The following is a 25,719-nucleotide window of genomic DNA, read 5'->3' on the forward strand; positions in this document are numbered from 1 at the left end:
ATTTTCAGAGAAGCTAGAGTTTATTTTACTTTGCAATCAAATTAACCATCCAGTAAGGTCTTTGCCCTCTACTCAAACTAATGTTTTGGGCATATAGATGTTTAAAGTAAAAAGAAAATTTATTTCTATATGAGTCAGAGCTCATATTTTGTCCACAATTTAGATAACTTTATTGAAATTCTGTGGATTTTTTTTTAATCCTGTTCCCACAGCACCACTGTTGTTTTTATTACTTACTAGAGGTCTGATGCATGAAATTCATGCAAGGGGCCCAGCCCTCGCAGCCCCAGCTTCATCCAGAAGGTTGTCCAGACTGTCATTCTGCTGTTCGGTCTAATTAGCAAATTAGCTCTTTATTATATAGGATTATACTTACTTTTAGTCATTGCTTTTTATACTTGGCATTATTTAATATCCTATGTCAAGCATACTTACGTTTTTACATTTGTGGCAAGGAGGGAATACTAAACATAAACTCACACTTAGTTCTGTAATTGCCTACTCAGTTGTCAGTATTCTCATAAGTTTTAATTTGTGGTTAATAACATTTTTCTGAGTGCATGAGAGCAGTTCTTTAATGTTTTCCTGAGTTCTATAATACTGCATTTAAGTATTATAAATACCTAGAGAATTATCTACTAATTACTCTTAATATGAATATTTTTCTGAAACAAAGTATATTGACCTTCCTTAATAATGTACCATCAAGATAAGGTTTTTTTCTGTAAATATTAAATATTTTTTCATTTTAACTAAGCTTTGATAATAATAGTTTTCTTTTGATCTAAGAAATTTGTCATTCTCAGTCTAGTGTTTGTGATGACTCTTAGAGTTTGGAAATTTGTAGGCCATCAGATTTTCTCATAGTGTTGTTGTGTGGTATATGCTTAGCAGACATTTTTGTGCATATAAACCTAACTAACATTGGGCCAAGAATCAAATGTGAATTTAATTATTTAACTCACATTTTTACCTTGGGATGTGGCATGTTGTTTTCCTCAAAAAAATATACACATTTCCATTATTTTCAAGTTAATAGAAATGCTGACCTTGTGCTATTCCCAAAACTGGATGCAGCTGACCTTTTTTCACTATAAATTAATAAAGCTTCTTCCCTGAGCAATGATTTAGTGTCTATTTGAGTGGGTATTAGCTGGATCTCAAATTATTATAATAAATGTACTTACTACAAGTTCTCTGTACTGAAAAAATTTATCATTTTACATATAAAAGATTATGGATGGAAATTCCTCAGTGAAGCTATGAGAAATGGTTGACTAATACCTTGTATGTTAGAATAGAGTGGGTCCTTCTTGATTAATAAACAACTAAAACATAAAAGTGCCAGTCTAGACAAATATCATTAGTATCCTATCTAATAATAGACAAACATGGTAATTGACCATACCTTCGCTATGCTTCCCTTTGGCTAATCAGCGAGATATGCAAATTAACCCAACCAAGATGGCGGCTGGCAGCCATGCAGCTGAAGTGAGCAGGAGGCTTGCTTGCTCCAGTGATGGAGGAGGCCAAGGTTCCCCGCCTGCCGTGGCCTGGCTCTGAGTTCCGAAAGCCACGAAGTTTCAATTATAGAAGCCAAACAAACCCCAGATACCTGCTTTCAGTCAGCTGTGGCCACAGAGCTGGAGCTGGCTGTTTTGCGACTCTCAGCTCCGGTGATGGCAACAAAGTTTCAATCATAGAAGGTAAATAAATCTCAGAATAAACAAAAAAAAAAAGAAAGAAAGAAAGAAAGAAGAGGCTGGGAGCTTCACTCACCGGCCAGCCCTGATAATGGCTCTCAGCCCCTCACCCAGACTGGCCAGGCACCCCAGCAGGACCCCCCACCCTGAAGGGTCTGTGGCCAGCCTGCAAACAGCCATCAGCCCCTCACCCAGGATGGCCAGGCACCGCAGTGGGTACCCCCACACTGAAGGGGCTGTGGCGAGCCCCCGAGGGGTCCCAGACTGCGAGAGGGCACAGGCCGGGCTGAGGGACCTCCCCCGCTTTCTCCCCCCACCCTGAGTGCACAAATTTTTGTGCGCCGGGTCTCTAGTTTGAAATCAAAATCTTAAATTGGTTAAAATGAAATCTTTGTATCTGCTTGAAGGATTATATGTATTGGCTTATTCAGGGAGTATGCATAATACATACATACCATGTATCCTATTGGTTTCGCCCCTTTATACAAAATATGTAGGTCTCCTTGCTTTGGCTCTGGTCAGAGAATTGGGCATATCTTAGCTCTGCAGCCCTTATGCCTTGAGTGCAAATCATAGGAGCCTACATCTGTGATGGCCTACATCTAAGTAGGATAGCACTCCTATTTTCAGCTGTATATTACTTTTAGTTATAAAAGTTTGTATGCCCGGTGACAATACCCTTGTGTATATTGGCCTTTCTGCATATTTCATTGAATGTTTATGATTACATTTGATAGCATATTTTTAATAGTTTGTTTCCCATGAATGTTCCAAATTAAACTGGAAGATGCCATTTTATTTCCTTTGAAGTGAGTCTTTTTTCTCTTTGGTTCCTTTGCATTATTATTGGTAATTAAGGTAGGTAATTGTATTCTTGTAAATCAAGCATGTCAAACTCAAAGGCACCTTTGCATTATTGTTATCGGTAATTAAGGTAGGTAATTGGATTCTTGTAAATCAAGCATGTCAAACTCAAAGGCAATCTAAGTAGGATAACACTCCTATTTTCAGCTGTATATTATTTTTAGTTATAAAAGTTTGTATGCCCGGTGACAGTACCCTTGTGTATATTGGCCTTTCTGCATATTTCATTGAATGTTTATCATTACATTTGATAGCATATTTTTAATAGTTTGTTTCCCATGAATGTTCCAAATTAAACTGGAAGATGCCATTTTATTTCCTTTGAAGTGAGTCTTTTTTCTCTTTGGTACCTTTGCATTATTGTTATCGGTAATTAAGGTAGGTAATTGGATTCTTGTAAATCAAGCATGTCTGTACAGCAAACAAGTCAGTACGAGACTAATGACATGGCAATTGCCTGCTAAAATATTCGATGCTGGTCTTAGTGGAGAGAAATGGTGCGCCTGCACGTAAGGCACGTAAGGGAAATGAATGCAACACGATTATAGTAATCAGTCATTAGCGAACATTGTAGTTCGTTATTAATAATTATGTATAACAGGATATTGTAAAAATTAAGTTACAAAATTGTTATTAAAACATTTCTTACATACCATTATATTGGCTGGGCTGCAAAAATATTAGTTGTGGGCCGTGGGCCGCAAGTTTGACATGCTTGGTGTAAATTATAGAAGTATCCAGCAATTATATATTAGAATTTGTATCATTAAATATAATTAGCTATTATGAATTCTAGGATTTATCTACTCCTAAAAATAGTTAATTTTTGTATTACCATTTAAAAGTGAGTGGAGAAAAATGTTCGTTATTATATAAATATGTGTATACTGTTGGTAAAATCATATCTCTAGAAATGTCATAAATTTATACTTTGAATTGATTTATCTATTATATTTTACATTTTTACTGTATATAATACGAGTAAAAATATTACTACCAGAATGTTAATATTTTGTTAATAGCTTTTATTTTGTATCATGTAGAAATTTTCAAGTTAATTTGTTAATAGTTCTTGTCTCCTGAATAAGTAATTGAACATTTCAGCCGAGCAGCCAACCTCCATAAGGCCATCATTAGAATCACTGACCATCTTTTAGAAAATACAGGACATTATATATGTTTTATATTATTATAGTATATTGGATTATTCATTATTTTATATTACATACTATCTATTTATGTATTGTTATGTAGTCTTTATAAGGGGTGTCCCAAAGAAATGTATGCACACACTGAATAATTATAAAGGCAGTGTTTATTAAAATATATTTTGCTTTCAAAATTGAGCTATCAGCTATTAAAAATGTATATACAATTTGGGGGTCCCAAAATAGAAAATATAGAACATAAGTGCAATTGTAAGCTAGATAGCAAAGGTTTACATTTTAAAAGAAAAAGCATTTTATTTGGGTTCAGCTCAGGTTACTCTGAATGAATTCTAATGTTAGGCTACATTAGCTATATAATTCTGAATGTGAATTGATTTTTTAAAACAACTAAATATATACTTGATTCTTTAGAGAGAGAAAGTATCCATTAATTTTTATTAAAATGTAAAATAATACTATTGACAAATATTTAATTCTGTTGTTTATTTTGTTACTATATTTTTAAAAATGTTTATTGCCTTTCAGAAGTGGTACTGGTTCCTAAAAACTACATTTTACTGCTTTAGCTAATATTTTTTTAAGAAACAACAGGAAGGTGATCTTTAAGTTGAATATTCCTAAATAGAATTGTAAGATATCATCTGTGGTCAGATATCTTTATAAAATAAAAAACAAAGATGAGTGCTTTTTTTCTCTTGCATAATTCTTTAAATATATATGAAAATAAGTGACTTTCTCACTGACGTTTATGGGGGGGAAACATGATTTCTTTTTTTGTTTTTATTTCAGCACCACCACCTCCTCCACCATCAAGGGGAGGGCCTCCTCCACCCCCTCCCCCTCCACATAGCTCAGGCCCTCCTCCCCCTCCTGCCAGAGGAAGAGGCGCTCCTCCTCCACCACCTTCAAGAGCTCCCACAGCTGCACCTCCACCACCACCTCCATCCAGGCCAGGTGTGGGAGTCCCTCCACCGCCGCCAAATAGGATGTATCCTCCGCCACCTCCAGCCCTTCCCTCCTCAGCACCTTCAGGGCCTCCGCCGCCTCCTCCACCTCTGTCTCTGCCAGGGTCGGCAGCACCGCCCCCACCGCCTCCACCGCCGCCGCCACCCGGGCCACCACCTCCCCCTGGCCTCCCTTCTGATGGTGACCATCAAATTCCAAATCCTTCAGGAAACAAAGCAGCTCTTTTAGATCAAATCAGAGAGGGTGCTCAGCTAAAAAAAGTGGAACAGAACAGTCGACCGGTGTCTTGCTCTGGGAGGGATGCACTTTTAGACCAGATCCGACAGGGTATTCAACTGAAATCTGTAAGTAATCTGTTCTTTTCATATTAGACTATCTATCATTATGGATTTTTAAAGTAATTTGTAAGACATCCTTGAAAAGTAGTTTTTAATTTTTTCTCTTGGTATTCTTTTTTTAAACAACGAATTCCTGATGTTTTTATATACCATAAAATGCATAAATTACACCTATACTTCTGTAACTGGTACTTCTGTATCTAAATATCACCCCGGAAAGTTCTCTCATGTCTCTTCCCAGTTAGTCTTCCTCCTCAAATGAATTGCTGATTTGGTGTCTGTCACCAATGATGAGTTTTTCCTATTCTAGAACTTCATAAAAATGGAAAGTTACAGTATGTTTACAGTTCATTTTTTTAGACTTTACTTTTAAATAAAAGGTACTTTAGAGAAAAATCTTTACTGAAGTATGGAGAAGTAAAATAGCCCTACTTGAAATCAGTTTTGATTTACCTAGGTAAATTCAAATCATTAACTTTGTGAAAACAAAAGCATACTAAAGTTTCTGTATGTATAAATTTAGTTGAGTATTGAATCAGACTCCACAGAAAATTGAAAGAGTTCTAATAGACTTTCTGACATGATAGCAGATAATTTTGAATTCTCTGAATTGAATGAGTTGATCATTTTATTTTCTAGAGCAGAGATTTGGCAAACTTTTTCCTTTAAAGGACCACATAGTAAATATTTTAGGCTTGTAGGCCATATGGTCTCTGTCACGACTACTCAGCTCTGCTATAGAACCACAAAAGAGGCAGCCAGACACATATACTACAAAACAGCCACCAACAGTACATAAATGAGAAGGCATGATTGTGTTCTGTAAAACTCATGGACACCGAAAGTTGACTTTCATATCATTTCAAATGTCACAAATATTCTTTTGATTTTCTTTCAACCATTTAAAAATGTAAATGTTGTTCTTAGCTTTAAAATTATACAAAATCAGAAGACAGGCTAGCTTTGGCTCATGGACAGTAGCTTGCCAACCTCTGCCTATATTCGGAACTTCCTTCTGGGTCTATACATGTCATCTCTCAGGGCTGGTAATTGATGTAGAATTTTCTATGCAATAAGTGGCGATGAAAGAAGGAGATTTTAACTGAAGATTATTTTGGAATGTAGAAAATTATGGTAACTTTCTCAAAAGAGAATGATTCATAGGGAACATACTGATTGAATGAAACATTAGCATATCACAGATTTAAGAAACTTCTGATTTCTAAAATATGTCTGGGTCTTCTGGTGCTGATACTTATATCAGCTTGTGACAACCATCTTTGCTCTCCCTTTCCATTTAGTTCAGACTAAAGGTTCCTCGGGAGCAATTTAAGACCTTTGAATAGCTGTTAGTGGGGAGAATTAGTGTCAAAATGAGCACAGCCCAGGGGAATAGCAGGTTTTATGTAATAGGGGCCTTTAGTTTCTGATTTTACCTTGTAACCTGTGCTAGTTCCTGTGTCGCTCTCACTCCCATCTCCTGCTCCTAACCTATTTCCTCTCATCTTTACAACCAGCTTTTGTTTTTTTCACTCATTTAGTGAAAGTAAGGTGTTGATTTTTATGTACAATTGTGTCCTCTTCTTAATTTAACAGCTGGTGAGTTATATTTCCTAATTTCTTCCCCCATCTACTTTTTCCATCACCACCACCAAAAACATCCCACAACCCTATAAATTGTTCTCTAAATTTTTTTAGAAAGACATGTGTTTTTTTTTTATAAATGTAGAATAGTAGGCTATTTTTATACTAAATGATCACTTTCCTTTTGATTGTATTTGGAGCATTTTCTCTTTTAAAAAAAATTTATTGATTGATTTTTAGAGACAGAGAAGGAGGGAGCAAGAGATGGAGGGAGCAAAAGAAACATTGATTTGTTATCCCACCTATTTATGTATTCATTGGTTGCTTCTTGTATGTGCCCTGACCAGAGATCAAACCCACAACCTTTATGTACTGAAACGATGCTCTAACCAACTGAGCTACCTAGCAAGGCAGGAGTATTTTTGTGAAGTGCATAATCAGTGAATTATTGGCATGTTATACATGTGATTTGAGTCCATAATTTTACTTCATTTAAAAAAAGAATAACCAATCTGTGGTTGAGATTTCTCTGGCTGTGTTTCTTTAAATATTCTCTATAAATCTTCAATTTGGTATGTGAATATGATTAATATAAAAGCACAGATTAAATTAAAACGTTGGCAGGAAGTGTATAGGTATTTATTTACATACATTTTGAATTCTGTGTTCATAGTACCTCAGAGAACATCATGTCCAAGAAAGTGCTTTAAAAACAGTGTTTATGACAGTGCTGTGGTCCTGTACTGTTCTCTGCTTCGTGTTTTCAAATTGCTCAAAGGAAGTCAGAGTGATTCTCCTTGCTACTGTTATGCTTCTTGTAGCACCTTGTTCTGCAACTCAGAGTTCTGAAACTATTTGTTATTTTTTTCATTTATGTTTCTTCTGTACCAGAAATATTAATATACAGCCTCTGAAAACCTAAATACTAATGAATGAGTCTTTATCTTGTGGGGAACTAGTTTGAATATTTTTCCTTAATTTTTTCCCCATTCCCATTTATCCCCCTACACTCTGCCACCTCTACCCACCCCCCTCACCTTGCAGTCACCACACTATTGTTTGTGTCCATAAGGTCTTTCTCTTTTTTCCCCCTTTTTTTGTTTAATCCCTCCCCCGCCCTGCAGAGCTGTCAGCCTGATCTCTGTTTATGATATTGCCTCTATTTTGCTTGTTTAGTTCAGTTTGTTCATTAGATTCTACATATGGTTGAAATCATACGGTACTTGTCTTTCTCTGGCTTATTTCACTTAGCGTAAAGTTGTCCAAGTCCACCCATGCTATTGCAATGGGTAAAATTTTCTTTTTTTGGCCAAGTAATATTCCATTATGTAAATGTACCAGAGCTGTTACCCAGTCATCTCTTGATGGATACTTAGGCAGCTTCCAGATCTTAACTGTTGTAGATAACAATGCAGTGAATATTGGGGTGCATATATTCTTTCAAGCTAGTGTTTCGGGTTTCTTCGGATAACTTTCCAGAAGTGGAATCACTGGGTTATAAGCAGGTCCATTTTTAATTTTTGAGGTAACTCCATACTGCTTTCCATAGTGGCTGTACCAGTCCCAACAACAGTGCACAGGGATTCAACATATCCTCACTGGTACTTGTTCATTTATTGAAAGCCATTCTGACTGGTATGAGGTGATATCTCATTGTGATTTTAATTTGCATTTCTCTGATGATTAGTGACATTGCGCATCTTTTCATATGTCTATTGGCCGTTTGTATGTCCTCTTTGGAAAAGTGTCTATTCAGGATTTTGTCCATTTTTAATTGGATTGCTTGTTATGTTGAGTTTTATAAGTTATTTATAAGATCTACTAGAGGCCTGATGCACAAAGATTCGTGCAAGAATAGGCCTTCCTTCCCCTGGCAGCCAGCACTGCCTTCGCTCCAGCCCAGAGCTGCCTTCTGCCTATGCGCACTGCCCAGATGCCTGGAGCGACCGGGGTGGGGCTGAATGCCTGTGTCATCGCCATGGTGATGACGCAAGGGTCCTGGCCCGGCTGCCACCATCTTTGTTGCGTCAATTTGCATTTTCTCTCCTTATTGGCTGTGGGCACCACCATCTTTGTTGCAAAGTGATGGTCAATTTGTATATCCTGTCTTTATTAGATAAGATCTATCAGAAAATATGTTCTCCCATTCAGTGGGTTGTCTCTTCATTTTGTTGATGGTTTCCTTTGCTTTGCAAAAGCTTTTTCATTTGATATAGTCCCATTTGTTAATTTTTCCTTTTGTTTCCCATGTCCAAGAAGTTGTATCAGAAAAAATATTGCTACAAGAAATGTCTGAGATTTTTACTATGTTTTCTCCTAGGATTTTTACAGTTTTTGTTCTAACATTTTAAGTCTTTAATCCATTTTGAGTTTATTCTTGTGTGTGTTAGAAGAAGGTGGTATAGTTTCCTTTATTTTTTTTGCACATATCTGTCCAATTTTCCCAACACCACTTATTGAATAAACATCTTTAAGCCACTGTGTATGTTTTTGCCTCCTTTGTCAAATATTGACAGTAAAGGAGTGGGTTTATTTCAGTGCTCTCTATTCTGTTCCATTGATCTATATGTCTGTTTTTATGCCAGTACCATGCAGTTTTGATTGCTATGGCATAGTATAGTTTGATAATAGGTAGTGTGATTCCTCCAACTTTGTTCTTCTTTTTCATGATAGCTATTGCTAGTCAGGTCTTTTGTGGGTTCATATAAATTTTTGGAATATTTCTTCTAGTTTTGTTGAACATGTCATTGGTAGGAATTGTGTTGAATCTATAGATTGCTTTGGGTAGTATGGACATTTTAATGATGTTAATTCTTCTTATCCATGAACATTGTATATCCTTCCATTTATCTGTATCTTCTTCAGTTCTTAATTCAGTGCTGTATAATTTTTTTTTGAGTACAAGTCTTTTACATCCTTGGTTAAAATTATTCCTAGGTATTTTATTTTTTTTTTGAAGCAATTGTGAATGGAATTGTTATTTTAGTTTCCCTTTCTGATAGTTCATTATTGGTGTATAAAAGTCCAACTGACTTATTTATTTTGTATCCTACTAGTTTACTGAATTCATTTATCAGTTCTAGTAGGTTTTTGGTGGATATCTTTAGGGTTATCTGTATACAATATCATGACATTGGCAAATAGTAAGTTTTACTTCTTCCTTTTTTATTTGGATGCCTTTTATTTCTTCTTCTCCTATTGCTGTGGGTAACACTTCCAGTACTATCTATATATATAAAAGCCTAAGTGACCAGAACAACTGGTTGACTAGTCGCTATGATGTGCACTGACCACCAGGGCAGACACTCAACGCAGGAGCTGCCCCCTAGTGGTCAGTGTGCTCCAACGGCCAGCCAACCTCCCCCTATCCCTCCCCCCAGCCGGCAAACCTCCCATGGTCCCTCCCCCTTGCTGCCCTGGCCCAGCCCCAATCGGGACTGAGTGAGGCGTCTCCAATAGGCCCAGATTGCTGGCCAGGCCTAGGGACCCCATCCATGCAATAATTTTGTGCACCAGGCCTCTAGTATTGAATAAGAGTGGTGAAAGCATACATTCCCTGTCTTGTTCCCGATTTCAAGGGGGAACTTGTAGTTTTTGCCCATTTTGTATGATGTTGGCTGTGACTTGTTTATATATGGCCTTTATTACATTGAGGTATGTTTCCTCTATTCCCACTTTGCTGAGAGTTTTTATCATAAATGGATGCTAGATTTTATCAAATGTTTCTTCTATATCTATTGATATGATTATGTAGTTTTTATCCTTCATTTTGTTTATGTTGTGCATCACGTTTATTGATTTTTAAATATTGTACCAACCTTGCATCCCCCAAAATAAATCCCACTTGATCATGGTATAGGGTCTTTTTAAGATATTGCTGGGTTTGGTTACTAATATTTGTAGAGGATTTTAGCTTCTGTGTTTATCAGGGATATTGGCTTATAATGTTCTTCTTTTGCAGTGTCTTTATCTGGTTTTCGAATTAGGATAATGCTGGCCTTGTAAAATGAGCTTGGGAATCTTCCCTTCTCTTGAATATTTGGAATAGTTTTAGAAGGCTAAGTTAGTTCTTCTCTGAATATTTGATAAAATTCGCCTGTGAAGCCATCCAGGATGTTCAGAGCTTTTGTTTATTGCGAGGTATTTTTAATTACTGCTTTGATTTCACTAGTTGTAATCTGTGTATACAGATTTTCTGATTCTTCCTGATTTAGTTTTGAAGATTATATGTTTCTAGGAATTCATCATATTTTCCAGATTGTCCAATTTGTTGGCATGTAGTTGTTCATAATATTTCATTACAGTCCTTTGTGTTTCTTTGGTGTCAGTTGTTACCTCTCTTAATTTCTGATTTCTAGTTTCATTATGATCAGAGAGGATGCTTGACATGTTTTCAGTCTTCTTTTTTTGTCTTCTTCTGTCAATTAAATTCATTTGATCTAGTGTGTCATTTAAGACCAGCATCTTCTTAATTTATTGTCTTTCTGGAAGACCTATCCATTGATACCAATGGATGTTAAAATCCCCTAATATGACTGTATTACTGTCAATCTCTCCCTTAATAGCCATCAAGATTTGCTTTATATATTTAGGTGCTCCTTTGTTGGGTACAAAATGTTTACAAGGTTTATATCTTGTTGGATTGCTCCCTTTATCATTATGTAGTGTCCTTTGTCTCTTAAAGTCTATTTTATTAGATAGAAGTATTGCTATCCCAGCTTTTATGTCTTTCCACTTTTAACTATGTTCCTCTGTTTATTTGTTTCTCTCCCCACCGCCCCCCTCACACACCCCCGCCTTTAATAATTTTTGTAATACTGATTTTAAGGTGGTAACTCCTTTGGCTTTTTCTCGTCTGGAAAGCTATTTCTCCTTCAATTTTAAATGATAGCCTTGCTGGGTAAAGTAGCCTTGGTTGTATTTACTTGCTTTTCATTACTTTGAATATTTCATGCCAATCTCTTCTGACTGGAAATATTTCTGTTGAGAAATCAGCTGACAGTCTTAAGGGAGGGTTCCATGTAGGTAACTAACTGCCTTTATCTTGCAGCTTTTAAGATTCTTTGTCTTTAACCTTTGCCATTTTAATTATGATCTGTCTTGATGTAGGCCTTTTATGAGTCCATCTTGTTCAGGACTTTGTACTTCCTGGACTATGTGACCAGGTTAGATAAGTTTTCTGTCATTGTTTCTTCAAATAGGGTCTCATTTTCTTGCTCTCTTTTCCTTCTGGTACCCGTATTATGTTGTTACACTTCATGCTGTCGCAAGGTCCCTTAAACTTCCCTCATTTTTTTAAATTCTTTTTTTCTATTTGCTGCTCAGATTGGGTCTTTTTTTGACCTTGTTGTCCAATTTGCTGATTCGATCCTCTGCTTCATCCCACCTGCTGTTTATTCCTTCCAATGTATTCTTTATTTCACATATTGCGTTCTTAATTTCTGACTGCTTCCTTTTTTATGGTTTCTGTGTCTTTTTTCATACTTTTGAGCATCCTTATAATTATTGCTTTGAACTATATATCTGATAAATTGCTTGCCTCCACTTCATTTAGCTCTTCTGGAGTATTCTCTTATTCTTTCATTTGGAGCTTGTGTTTTTTTCTTCCCACTTTGGCTGCGTTTTTGTATTTGTTTCTATGTATTAGGTAGCTCTGCTATGCCTCCCAGTCTTGGTAGGATGGCCTTATTTAGTAGGTATCTTGTGGGACCCAGCAGCACAGTCTCCCAGATCCCTTGAGGTGATGATTACTCTAGAAATGTCCCTTGTGCATTTTATTGCACACACCCCCATTGTAATTGAGACTTAATTGCTATTGGCTTGTTCATGAACTCAATCCTCACACTGACTGACTGTGAGGCTCAACCACCAACACAGCATGCAAGCTGCTGTATAGTTTATAAAATGATGTTCCATTTTAGTTTCATCAGCTACAACTTTGTGTACTGGAATAAAAAGAAATAACCCAGCTGCAAGGGTAAGTGTTTTTCAAGAAAGAATTTGATTGTTAGTCTAAAATTGGAATTACATTGAATGGTTTATACATTAAGAAGGAGCAGAAATATGTCTTCAATAATTTTTTTAAGGTAGTAGCTTATTTTTAATTTAGTTAATCCTGTCCTGAGCTTGGTTTGTATTTTTATTTGTTTTTCTTTTAAAATAAGAACTGATTTTAAGAAAGTAAAACTTTTTAGAGACAAAATTTTTGCAAAGGATTTATTACTGAATTTTGCTAACTTTCTTTTCCAAGGTATCTGATGGCCAAGAATCTACACCACCAACACCTGCACCCACTTCAGGAATTGTGGGGGCCTTAATGGAAGTGATGCAGAAAAGGAGCAAAGCCATTCATTCTTCAGGTACATTTGCATGTGTACATGTATGTTTAATAAATTTGAATGCTTGAGTTCTATTTTTTGTTTGTTTGTTTTATGACTCAGTCTTTGCTAGATTTTCCCTGCTATTGAATAACTTATTGTTATGGATTCCAGAGAGTATTTTAAAAGTTGTCCGTCACTGCAACTAGGCTCTCTAAAGCTTAATGGGTATCAGAACACCACAGCCATAACTATAACTTGGAAGAACTACTTTGGAAAAATGGCAGTTTTGCTTCCTATACTGGGTAATTCTGACAGAATGCCTGGCAAACAACCTCTAAACAGTCTTGAGATTCCTGGATCTCATTCTTAACATTCCTGTGACATAAAGAATTTAGGAAGTTTTCCTGATTTGTGAGAGTTTAGACTAAGAAATTAGATAATTTCACTGTTCCTGGAGTTTGCTAAAGAATCCTAGTGTGTGTTTTTCTTTTCCTTTTTTGTCATTTCCTTAATAGTTTTATATGAATAAACTACCAGTCCTGAGCTTATTAATAAATATTAATATGAATAAATATTGTAAATAAATATTGCTTTTTTAAAAGAGCAAGCATATGGGTTTGCTGATATAGGAGTTGAGGTTTAGCTTCCCCAGCATGATCAGATCTTTGTTCTTATTCAATCTATTATTTACTCTCAATGGACCTCAATTTTCTTGTTCCATGGAGAGAATTCATAAATCCTATGACTGATGTGAAGATTAATTAAAATAAGATCCTTGAGCAACATTTGTTTTCCTTAAATTGGCATAATATTCCCATAATGTGTTAAAAGATAGGCTAATTCAGTCCAAAAATATTTATTGTGGAATAATTATAAAATAAAAAAACAACAACAAAGGTTCATGTTTTCATTCTAGTGAGAGAAAGACAATAAATAAAATAGAAAAAAAACATAGCATGTTAAATTATGGTGTATATATACATATATATGTATGTATGTATAAACTATGGAGAAGAGGGAGATACAGCGAGTTATATGCTATGGGAGGCAGTTTATTTTGCAATAGGGTGATGAGGCCTAGTTGAGGTGACAATTGAGAAAATACTAGAAGGAGTTCAGGGAATGAACCATATAGAAAACTGGCAAAGTGTGCTCAGGTGTCAGCCAGTACAAAGTCCCTGCAGTTGAGAAACAACAAAGGAGTCAGTATGACTAGAGCAAGGGTGGGAGGGGAAGCACACTGAGGAATGAAATGAGGTACAGTGGGGCCTTGACTTACGAGTTTAATTCGTTCCGTGACGGAGCTCGTAACTCAAATTACTCGTATGTCAAATCAACAGTGAACGAGTGAGACACGTGATGCTGGGCTGATGTTGTGGCGTTCACTGTGATGTTCGCTGCACCAACTAGCGGTGGGGTATCTGTAGCTGGCTCCTAACCCGAATTTTAGCTCGCAACTCAAAGCAAAAAATCGGCCGAGAGACAGCTCGTATCTCGAAAAACTTGTTAGTCGGGACGCTCGTAAGTCAAGGCCCCACTGTGATAGGGGGCCAGTAGTAAGGCTTTGGAGGCCATGAATGTGATGGATGGTTCTTAACAGAGGAGTGGCAGTGATCCAAGCAAAAGACGATAGAGGTTTTAATCAGGTTGCTAGCATTAGTGAGAAGTAGTTGGACCTTGCTCATATTTATAATGTGAAGATCACTGGTTTTGCTGATGGATTGAAAGTGAGGTTTAAAAAAAATCCCAAGTTTTGACCTGAAAACTGAAAGAGTGAAATTTTCATTAACAGACTGAGCAAAGATTTAGTGGAAGCAGCAGATTTGACAGCAAAGATTAGGAGTTTGGTTTTATACATATTAAATTTGAGATACTTATTTAAAAAAGCAACTATTGATATCAGTAGGCTTTTGGTTATCTGGGATTCAGGGGAGAGGTCTGGACTGTTAGTACAAATTTGCATGTCATTAAGATATACAAGGTATTTAAAGTTATGGAATTGGATGAGATCAGCGAAGAAGTGGAAGTAAATAGAGACGGCCTCTAAGGTCTGGGGCTGGAGAGTGTGGTATATTAGAAGCCAGATGAAGAAATTTTTGGTCCTGGCTAGTGTGGCTCAGTTGGTTGGAGTGTCGCCTTGTGGCAGGTTGATTCCCATTTGGATGCTTATAGGAGGCAACTGGTCAGTGTTTCTCTCTTCCTCCCTCTCCCTCTCAATTAAAAAAGAGAGAGAGAGGGAGAAAATGTTTTTGAAGGAGGATAGGCTAATCATTTGCGTCAAATGTGTCTGATAGGTCAATAAATTAGGAATAGGGAGTGAAGCTCTAATTCTAGCAGTGGTAGGTCGTTGGTGACCTGGAAGGAGCGGGGTCTGTGGATTCAAGAAAGAATAGGAAGGTAGAACGGGAGACTGGGTTTGGAACTTCTTTTATGGCTTAGTGTCGATGAGATTCCTGCCTGTCACTGCAATCAGTAGCTTAGCAGTATAGTATGCTGATTGCAATTTTACAGCCTTTCTTTTAAAGATAATGATTAAAAAGATAATGTTTTTCTAGACTTGTTTCTCTGAATGTTTATTTAGAAAACCTTCACCTGCTAATTCACATTCTAATCAGATGACCAAATTTTTCTCTTGAAAACATGACTTTCTGACCCATTTGGTTCTAAAAAGTTAGCTGAACTATTCTTTCAAGACATAGCAGTTGATAGTGACATTACTATAAAAAGTATGATTACTGAAATTGATATTTGTTAGAATATTTTCTCACTCTCTTCTTTACTACCTGGTTGGGTGTTAGATAATAACTAGCATAATTTGAACATCTGTAGTAAGTCTCAGTTTATCCACTTATGTATTCACACCACTAAGGTCAGTTAAGGGTTTTGCTAAAAATTACCCTATAGTAAGTTTCTGTAAAGATATAAGTAACCATTATATAATAGCTATGTTGATGTGATGAATATATAGCATGGTTTTTACTTATTTTGGGGACCATCTCTTTTAACTGTTATTTAGCTGTGGTAGTACCTGATGATAGAATTGTTAGCTACTTTTCCACACAATGCAAGCTGATAAATGCCTATATTCATCACCCTGTAAATGCACTTGATACCGTCCTCCAGGTGAATTCTCTGAAGCATGCCTAGCAAAAGATTTGGGGAACAAATTTTTTCTCTTTTTAGTTGTGTAAACGGAGAGATTAACTAACATAAAGTTAATTGAACTCCTTTCCAAATAAATTCGGTAACAGTTTAGAGCTAAGTCTCAATTACTTAAAATTATTATTATTTTTTTATTCTTATTGTTGTAAAAGTGAAAACTTAGTTTGGGGCACAGGGAAGATATCTTTGCTCTTATTTGGCTTTAGTTAATTTCCAAGTTCTAATTCTAGAGCTCAAGTACTTTGTAGAAGCCTTCAAACTATATATTTTACAGGCAAAAATGTCATTCTGTTTTCTGTACCCATAGCTCACATATGTCACATATTCAGTTTCTATTGGCGCTTTACTAAATCATTATCAAATACAATTGCTCAGCCACTATTCTCACAAACTTGCCCTTTGTGGGTTTTATGCGGTATATAGTTTTTAAAAGGTCAGTAATTATGGGAAGTGGGTACATAATATAAAACATTGCTCATAGAATTTGATGACATCTTAATATTTATTCATTCACTCAACATGCATTTACTGAGCAGCTTCATGAAACATTATTCTGATGCTAAGAATTCAGTGATAAAAAGACAGGCAAGACCCTGTTTTAGAGCTTATATTCTAGTGTGAAGACAGGTCTATAAAGAAAATATAAGAATTTCAGGTAATGATGCATATTATGAAGAAAATCAAGAGAGAGGGGGGTTACTGATTGTGGTGGAGGGTTATACTTTACATAGGGTGGTCTGGGTAGCCTCTCTGAAGAAGTGGTTTTTTTCTTTTTTTTTCTTTTTTTTTTTTAAATATATTTTATTGTTTTTTTACAGAGAGGAAGGGAGAGGGATAGAGAGTTAGAAACATCGACCAGCTGCCTCCTGCACACCTCCTACTGGGGGATGTGCCCGCAACCAAGGTACATGCCCTTGACCGGGATCGAACCTGGGACCTCTCGGTCCGCAAGCCGATGCTCTATCCACTGAGCCAAACCGGTTTCGGCCGAAGAAGTGGTTTTTGAGTAAATCTACATGATGAGAAGACTCAGCCACACAGAGGAATAGTGACTGCAGAAGCTCTAAAACAAGAATAAATTTGGCATGTTTAAGGGACAGAAAGAAGGCCATGCACCTAGCAACAGTGAATTGCAGGAAACAGCATATGAAAAAAGTTTGGGGGAGGGAAGAGACAATAACTAGGCAAATCATGTAGGGTCTTGTAGAGTGAGGTAACATCAAATTTTATTCAAATAACAGTAGTCGGCCACTTACATCAATAAAATTGTATTTTTAAAACTTAGAATTTAAATATCACTCCATTTGGTTTAAGGCAAATGGACTATGGAGTTGTAATATCCAAGCAAGATGTGATGGTGGTGTGGGAGCAATAGTGGAAGTTGGGGAAAGGAGCAGCCTTGATGGATTGGATGGGGGTCGGGTGAAAACAGGAATCAATAATAACTTCTAGGTTTGGGGCCTAAACAGCGGAGAGACTGGTAATCATCAGGGCACAGACTAAGGTGGTGGGGGAAAAGCAGGAGATAAAAGAAGGAGATAGAACTTTAGAACTTCAAAAAAAATAAATCCATGTAGAGAATACCAGGCAGCAGTTGGATTTGCACTATGCGAATCTAAAATTCAGAGAGGCCCAACCTAAATGTGACTTTACACGTAAAGAAACACACAGGTTGAAATTTGTAACAAATACTAAGGGACCAGAACCCGTCTTCTGACTCCAGTTCTCATCTCTTACTCATCACTACCCTCTTAAGATGCATTTTATTAGATTCATTTTTAACTATCTTAGTAACTAGAGTCTTCAGGTATCAAATGGTTTGTGTTTCAGAAGTTGAATAATTGGAGAAATCACCCAAGAATTATGTAATATTTTATTTATACATAGGTTTTAATTGTCTCAATTTTCTTTTAGATGAGGATGAAGATGAAGATGAAGAAGAAGATTTTGAAGACGATGATGAGTGGGAAGATTGATCTATATATTATATATATATTTTTAAGGTGAAATACTAAACACTACTTTCTGTCTATGGATTCTGTAAAATTGTCATGTAAATGTTCTACCAATTTGCTGTATATTTTTGTTGCCTTTTTTGCTTTTTTTTTATTAATCTGTGCAATACCTCATTTAATCTGTAAAGGTTTGTCATAATCCTCTACAAAGCTACTCCCTGTTACTGTGTGCAAGTTTACACCAGGATGCTCACTTACTTTGTGAATATTTTTTCATTCCATCAACAAGGGAGTTTAAATATTATATGTGAGACTGACAAAAACCTTAATGTAATTTAGTTATAATGCCAGAAGGAAAACACTATTTTCATACCCTACTTTTTCTGTACCTAAATTTTCTTATTAAAATCTAGTATAGCACTACATTCTTTTTAAGTGATGCAAACCTTAGTTTATTTAGCCCCTTTATTTTGAACACAATGCTATATGAATGTTGAAGTTGATACATTGCACAGTTTTTAGACATCACTACAATGATGCAGTTTCTCAAATTTTAGCAATATGCTCTACACAAAATCACAACAGAAATGCTAGTTAGGGAAAACAGTAAAACACCTCTTACAGCAATATTGCCTGTTATGTAAAGCGGCGGCATTTGGAGGCTGGTATCATTAGGAGCCCTACATACATGTATTTGATTTGGCTCTTTTGGCAAAAATTTTAAAAATAATTTTGGTATTATTCTGAAATAAATGTTATTTAAATTATTGGAGTTTGGGGAATCTTGTGAATAATTTTCATATGAACTGAAGTCAACTACATTATGGTTACTTTACTATTTGGTTGTGTATAGTATAAAAATTAGAACAGTATAAAAATTATATGAGTTTAATAACTTTTATTTTGCAGTTTATATCGATTGAGGTATTCAAAAATAGCAACCATAAGAATCTAATCTACTGTTAAACCCATTATGCTTTTTTTTTTAAATTTTTATAATTTCTCAAGGTTTTTATCAAATGTCAGGTGAAGGGTTACATTTTTCTTATAAGATTGCTTTCCCCAATGTCAAATTTCTTGGGGAAAAAAAAAACATAACTCAATGACAGATTTTTAAAAAAAATAAAATAAAAATTTGCAACCTGTACATTTGTTATGCACAGAAAAATGATATGTTAAAATTAGGGTTTCCTTGCCTCTCTACAATACACTAATTGCCTAAAGGTGGTTTTCATATTTGTAACACTAATTATAATACCTTCCTACTTTAAATTTTAGATAGAAAAATTATCTGATTTAAATTAGACATTTTTTTTCTCACATTGAGTCATGCAGAATGTAGTTCCAAATGTATTTCATTACTGTAATCACAGTATCCAACTAAAAATTAAGCTCTCTAGAATTATACCGACCCAAATCTAGTATTGGCATGATCTTGACAGGCTGGACCTGCAAGATGTGGCTTGAATTTTAACCAGTTATCACATAACTTCTAGTGATCATGCATCTAGTTATCATAAGAAATAATTTAAAAGGTTTTGTTGCTAAAAGCAGTTAAGTGGTACAGTAAAACAGTTAAGTTATTCAAAGAATGTTACCTTCCTTGCAAGAGTAATTTAAGCACATGGGAAAGATTCTAGATCTAGACTTTTTGTTCTTGCAGAAACAGTGCCCTCTGCTGCTGAAAACCTTTTTCTGCTTACTATAATTTCTATTGTGGCTTGAGCTCAGTTGAACCTGGTGTAGATGAGGCTAGACAACTTACTAACCAATAAAATTAGGAATTTGTGCAAATGGTAAATAGAACATACTACTTATTTTAAGTGATATCAAACATTTTCCATTTTTTTCTTTTCAACATTATAAAAAACACTTTAAATATTCTAGAAATGTCTTTAAGGTAATGCCAATTTAAGATCTCTCTAACTCTTGGCCAAGGAATTCAGGGTTTTCCGCTAACTGTGGTATAACTATCAGGAGCTGCTCTGAGCAGAGGCTATGAATTCTTTGAGTTGTGAACACAATTTTAAACACTTAAGATGGGTAAAAAATTTGCCAAAGGTATTTGAGTTTATTCTTCCTTATTAAAGAAAAGGACTTGTTGTTGTTGCACAAAGTCTAAGTTACTGTTGGTTGAAACACTGCAGCTGTGGCGTTCAGTCCGGGCATGAGGACTGAATCTGTGTTAGATGTAAAGGTTGCATGTTTCAGTCCTCCACCACCTTGCACTGTGGGCAGCACTGTACCTGTGCCTTGTCTGGAAGCCTCCTATATATACTCCAGCTAAGTGATTGTCTGACAGCCTTCGCATTTAACAAACCAGCATGAGGCTTTTTAAATCTAAATGCTACGTGATATAGACAATTTCAGCTAGCCACATATTGTATGTATGAGATTCAAAATGACTTTCAATCATTCATTTCCATTTATCAACTGAAATTTTGTTTAGTATGTGAATTTCTTTTTGAAATGTATAGTGACTAGGATGTTGCACTGGTGGCAATTCATCATGGAACATAATAAAATTAATTTGACCCAAAAATATAAAATAGTGTGTTTTCATTTATTGTTAAGAGACTAAAAGTGAAGGCTGTGGTCAGGGGGTGGGGGGTGGTGTGAAACGATATAGTGAAGGGCACACAGCAGTGAACGATAATGGTTGGAGTTTTCAGCGGACCGCATGCCCTGAGAGCCAGTGTGCCATTAAGTAAACACGGAAAGAAAGGAATGTTACAGCCTGTTCCGCTGGGAGAAGTGGCAGCTGCTCGGCTCCTGGGCGGCCGCTGCTGTGACATACAGAGCGTTCATGTCACAAGTCGCACTGAAAGAAACCTTCACGCAGCAACAGTGTTGCGGTTCTAAACTAGAATATTGGAGTTTACTGGTAGTTTCAGTAAAAGCCCAGTACAGCAGTTCATGTGGAATTTAAGTAGCTCCTAATGAATGGTATTAAAGATGGTGCGTGCTTTAAACAGGAAGCTCAGTTTTTGATAAATAGAATTTTTTGTTCTGACCCTGGCACGAGTGGGTGTCCTAAGATTAAACTAAGTTATGGAGTCCAGTGTGTAGGATGCTACTGAATGCCTTCTAGGACCTTTCACCAAATTTAACAAACATGTCAAGAATAATATGTTCTATTAAAAGGTTGTTTGTGTCGTACAAATGTGAACACTTAAGAATGTGTTAACCGAACTTTACCAAAAAGTTTTAGAGAAAAGTGCCTCAGAATTGCTCTTGTCACATATTTATGTAATCAACAGAGAAATTCCTGAAATAACTTGCTCTTTTCACATGAAGTTCTTAAAGGACAACTATAGAGATAAGGCCTATTTATCGTACAATAGAAAATACTGCATGGAAACGTGGAGAAATTTTACTTTGCTTACTTATTTTACTGCCATTGTCATCTCTACCTCCAAATCATAGCATTCTCTGGCAATTTTTTGGTCTTTTATTCATGGATTTTTTTAAACTTTGCTTCTCAAGAAGCCATGGGAAAAGGTGTAATCAGTTGTTAGGACTGTGATGGGGAACATATTTTGTAGCTAATAGTAAGACTGCCTTTACTTCTATCTGTGGTATATGGTATCCTCCATTGCCATGAGGGAGCCCAGTGAAAATTTTGGCTTTATAACAAAATATGTCTAGATAAATCAGCCATAATTTTTTTTATTTTTAAATATTCATCAGTGGTCATAGTAACTACTGATGAGTATTTCACTTCACACAAGTCCATTGTAAATCTAAACTGGTCATGTGTAGCACCATTAAGATTGACAGATCAAGATATGAATAGCACACAATTATTTTGAGTAAAATATAATAGTACCTTATAGGTGGTTTTAGATATTTTTGTGTTGGTGAATTGCTAGTAAATTTGAAACGGCCCTTTAGTTTTTAAGGATTTTTTTAAACTTTCTATTTAAGAGTAAGTCCAGTTTTAACAGTATCGAATTGCATTATGGAACTTGAAATTACAAGTATCACATTGACATACAGTAGGGCCTTGACTTACGAGTGTCCCGACTAACGAGTTTTTTGAGATACCAGCTGTCTCTCGGCCGATTTTTTGCATTGAGTTGATAGAGTAATTTGAGTTAACAAGCTCCTTAACGAGCTCGGTCTCGGAACAAATTAAACTCGTAAGTCAAGGCCCCACTGTAATTTTCTGTCTTGAATTGGTTGACATATCTTGACCTAAATTCAGTTTTAATTATTGCTTGATGTGTGAGGATTTTCATCAAGGCTTAAGTATAAAAAAATTTTAAGCAATATCACCATATTTAAATAACTATTCAAACTAAATATGTAGTGGATATTAAAATATAACAATGGAATAAGATAGGTTCCCCTTCCTCCTTTAAAATACTTCACCACTGAAAGACAGTTGGAGACCATTGAGTTATCAAGCCTACTCCCATTTCTCAGGTAAAGGTACCCATGTTCAGAGTGGTGGAGGGGCTTCCCCCAAGGTTAGAAGAAGCTCATACTAGAAGCCAGACCTACTAATTCAGTTGCTCTTTATTATGTACCATAATGCTGTTTTTTCCTTGTTTTCTCTCCTTTTCATGAGTTATGGATAAAGTGCAGATTTACTCTTCCTGAAAGACTTGTGGCTATAAATTTCACTCTCTCACATGTCATCTGGGTGTGACGGAAGCCTATCCCTGTGTTTCCCTGGGAAACCTGGCTTGCTTTGAGGAGCCAGCCTCTGACTGAAGCATGTGATCATATTTGGCTCAGTGATGGCAGTCACCCTGCATTGTCCAAGCATTTAGTCATCACCAGACACTCCTGTCATTTAGGACTCGGTTGAAATGATTGAACTTTATATTCTACATCCAAATTAGGTGTTAGTTTCTTATAAATGTGAATGGTCATTGCCTTCATTTAACCATAAGTATTTTGTAAACTCTTACAATAAGTTTGCCAAACAAAATTAGTTTGAGGCTGTTTTAATCTTTCTGTATAATTTTCAGTCAACAGCTGCACTGCCAATTTACTGACGGGAAGTTCTTCCAAGGAGCATGAGGACAAACGGAACACTTTAACTCCACAACTCTCTGGTTTCCTTAGTAGTAAGAGAGGAGAGCTTCTAATTTGGTGACATGTACCTTACCCTTATTAGAAAACAGGAAGAAAAATAAAACGCAGCTAGTGTTTGTGGTACTGAAAGGAAGAAATTAAGTGAAAGGAAAAGGCATTTTGTGCAATTAACTATAGTGAAGCAAAGCTATTCATAATGTCTCAATTCCGGAGTTGTCTATAAGACAATGCTAATTGGCCCCTCAACTCAGCTTGTGAACCTGAGAGAAACAACCTTTTTTTCTGTAACTAGTATGAGGGTCTCAGAGAATAGAAAGGAGGAGACTGTGTTTGCAAGCAGTGTTTTGAGATTAGCGATAGGGAGACCCTGACTGATGTGGCTTGATTGGAGTGTCACCCCAATACAGTAAGGCGGCAGGGTTGGATTCCGGTCCCTCTCCCTTTCCTTCTCTCTAAAATCAATAAATAAGATTTATTTTAAAAAACAACAGTTACCAATTGGGAGAACACTGCAAGTAGAAATAAGTGGGAGTCTTAAATTTTTTAATCCTATTTTATCTGGTTTCATTTTTTAAAAAAAATTTTCCCATTGCTATTTATCTCTCTTAACCACTGTAGTTCCCTGCCTCCCAGATGCATTAACACACCAGCGATGGTCTAGAATCAGTGATGGCGAACCTCTGACACACGTGTCAGAGGTGACGCGCAAACTCATTTTTTGGTTGATTTTTCTTTGTTAAATGGCATTTAAATATATAAAATAAATATCAAAAATATAAGTCTTTGTTTTACTATGGTTGCAAATATCAAAAAATTTCTATATGTGACACAGCACCAAAGTTAAGTTAGAGTTTTTCAAAATGCTGACACGCCGAGCTCAAAAGGTTCACCATCACTGGTCTCGATGAAAAATAAAAATATTACTCCAATATCTTTTCTTCAAATGTAGAAGGCTTGGGATTTTTCTGCTCATGTGTGTACATTCAAAGACCCAAAGGGAAATGTCATTCTGTTGTCAAAACTATTAAAATGCAAGGAAAATGTTATACGGTAGCTAAACCAGCAGCTACTAAAATAAGACAAGTTTTGAGATTAGTATAACCCCAGATTTGTGCAGTATTCAGTTAATAGAATAGGATTTGCTCATCCCCATTCTTTTCCATCATTAAAATATTTTTTTTTCTATTTGAAAGATTAGGTAACTTGCATGTTTGAGTAATCCCAAGTGCTTAATTATTACACAAGAATTTATTTGGGATTACCTCAGAACCTTCTCTTCAAATTTAAAGCAATCTCTGCTGGGCTGTCTTCTTACCTTAAGCATTTCCCATTTATTTCATATCTTTATCACCCCAGTTGTGACTTTTAATTTATAAACTAGAGTCCCAGTGCACAAATTTGTGCAGCAGTAGGGTCCCTCGGCCTGGCCTGTGGGATGGGGCTGAAACAGCTCTCTGATTGTGAGAGGGCACAGGCCAGGCTGAGGGAGCCCACCGGTGCACAATCAGAGCTGCAGAGGGACGAGGGAGGGTTAGCAAGTCGGGGAGGGCCACAGGAGGGCTCCAGGGCATGTCTGGCCCATCTCCTTCAGTCCTGATTGGCCAGACCCCAGCAGCAAGCTAACCTACCTGTCATAGTGTCTGCCCCCTGGTGGTCAGTGCACATCATAGCAAGCAGTTAAGCTGCCTTAGCATATCATTAGCATATTACGCTTTGGTTGGTTGAACAGCCGACTGGACAACCAGACACTTAGCATATTAGGCTTTTATTATATAGGATATTACATGTGGACTGGAGAAAAATCTGATGTTCCTGGATGAAAAATTCTGTGAGTGTCAATTATGTCCATTTGGTCTAGTGTTTCATTTAAGGCCAATATTTCTTTATTGCTGTTCTGTTTGGTTGATCTGTCTAGAGCTGTCAATATAGTATTAAGGTCCCTAACTATGATTGTGTTTTGATCTGTTTATCCCTTTAGTTCTGTGAGTAGTTGTTTTATATATTTTGGTGCTCCCTGGTTGAATGCACATATATTAAGTATTATGTTTTCTTTTTTAAAAAATTTTGTTTTATTGCTTAAAATATTACAAAGGGTATTACATATGTCTCCTTCCCCCCCTCCCTTGACATTTCCCCGTCCTCCCCTACCCCCCAGTGTCTTATGTCATTGGTTATGCTTATGCATGCATACAAGCTTTTTGTTTGATCTCTTCCCCCACCCCCCCCCCCTCCTCAGCCTTCCCACTGTAATTTGGCAGTCTGTTCGATGCTGCTCTGCCTCTGTATCTATTTTTGTCCATCAGTTTATAATGGTCTTTATTATCCATAAATGAGTGAGCTCATGTATTTTTCTTAAATTGACTGGCTTATTTCACTTAGCATAATGCTCTCCAGTTCCATCCATGCCGTTGCAAATGGTAAGAATTCCTTCCTTTTTATAGCAGCATAGTATTCCATTGTGTAGATGTACCACTGTTTTCTAATCCATTCATCTACTGATGGGCACTTAGGCTGTTTCCAGATCTTCGCTATGGTGAATAGTGCTGCTATGAACATAGGGGTGCATATATCCTTTCTGATTGGTGTTTCTGGTTTCTTGGGATATATTCCTA

General features: G+C 36.4%; 1 protein-coding gene across 1 annotated transcript in view; it reads left to right on the forward strand.

Moving 5' to 3' along the window:
• WASL (Wiskott-Aldrich syndrome-like) overlaps positions 1–20,605 on the forward strand; it is a 39,997-nt gene extending 19,392 nt beyond the window's left edge. The window contains exons 7-9 of the mRNA XM_015561759.1: positions 4,526–5,046; positions 12,875–12,983; positions 18,021–20,605. Coding sequence (XP_015417245.1) covers positions 4,526–5,046; positions 12,875–12,983; positions 18,021–18,082 — 692 coding nt within the window. The 3' untranslated portion in view covers positions 18,083–20,605. The remainder of the gene's footprint in view (positions 1–4,525; positions 5,047–12,874; positions 12,984–18,020) is intronic.
• Positions 20,606–25,719: the final 5,114 nt, after the last annotated feature.

The sequence above is a fragment of the Myotis davidii genome, unplaced genomic scaffold (genome assembly GCF_000327345.1).
Source record: "Myotis davidii unplaced genomic scaffold, ASM32734v1 scaffold997, whole genome shotgun sequence".
Classification (NCBI taxonomy): Eukaryota; Metazoa; Chordata; class Mammalia; order Chiroptera; family Vespertilionidae; genus Myotis; species Myotis davidii.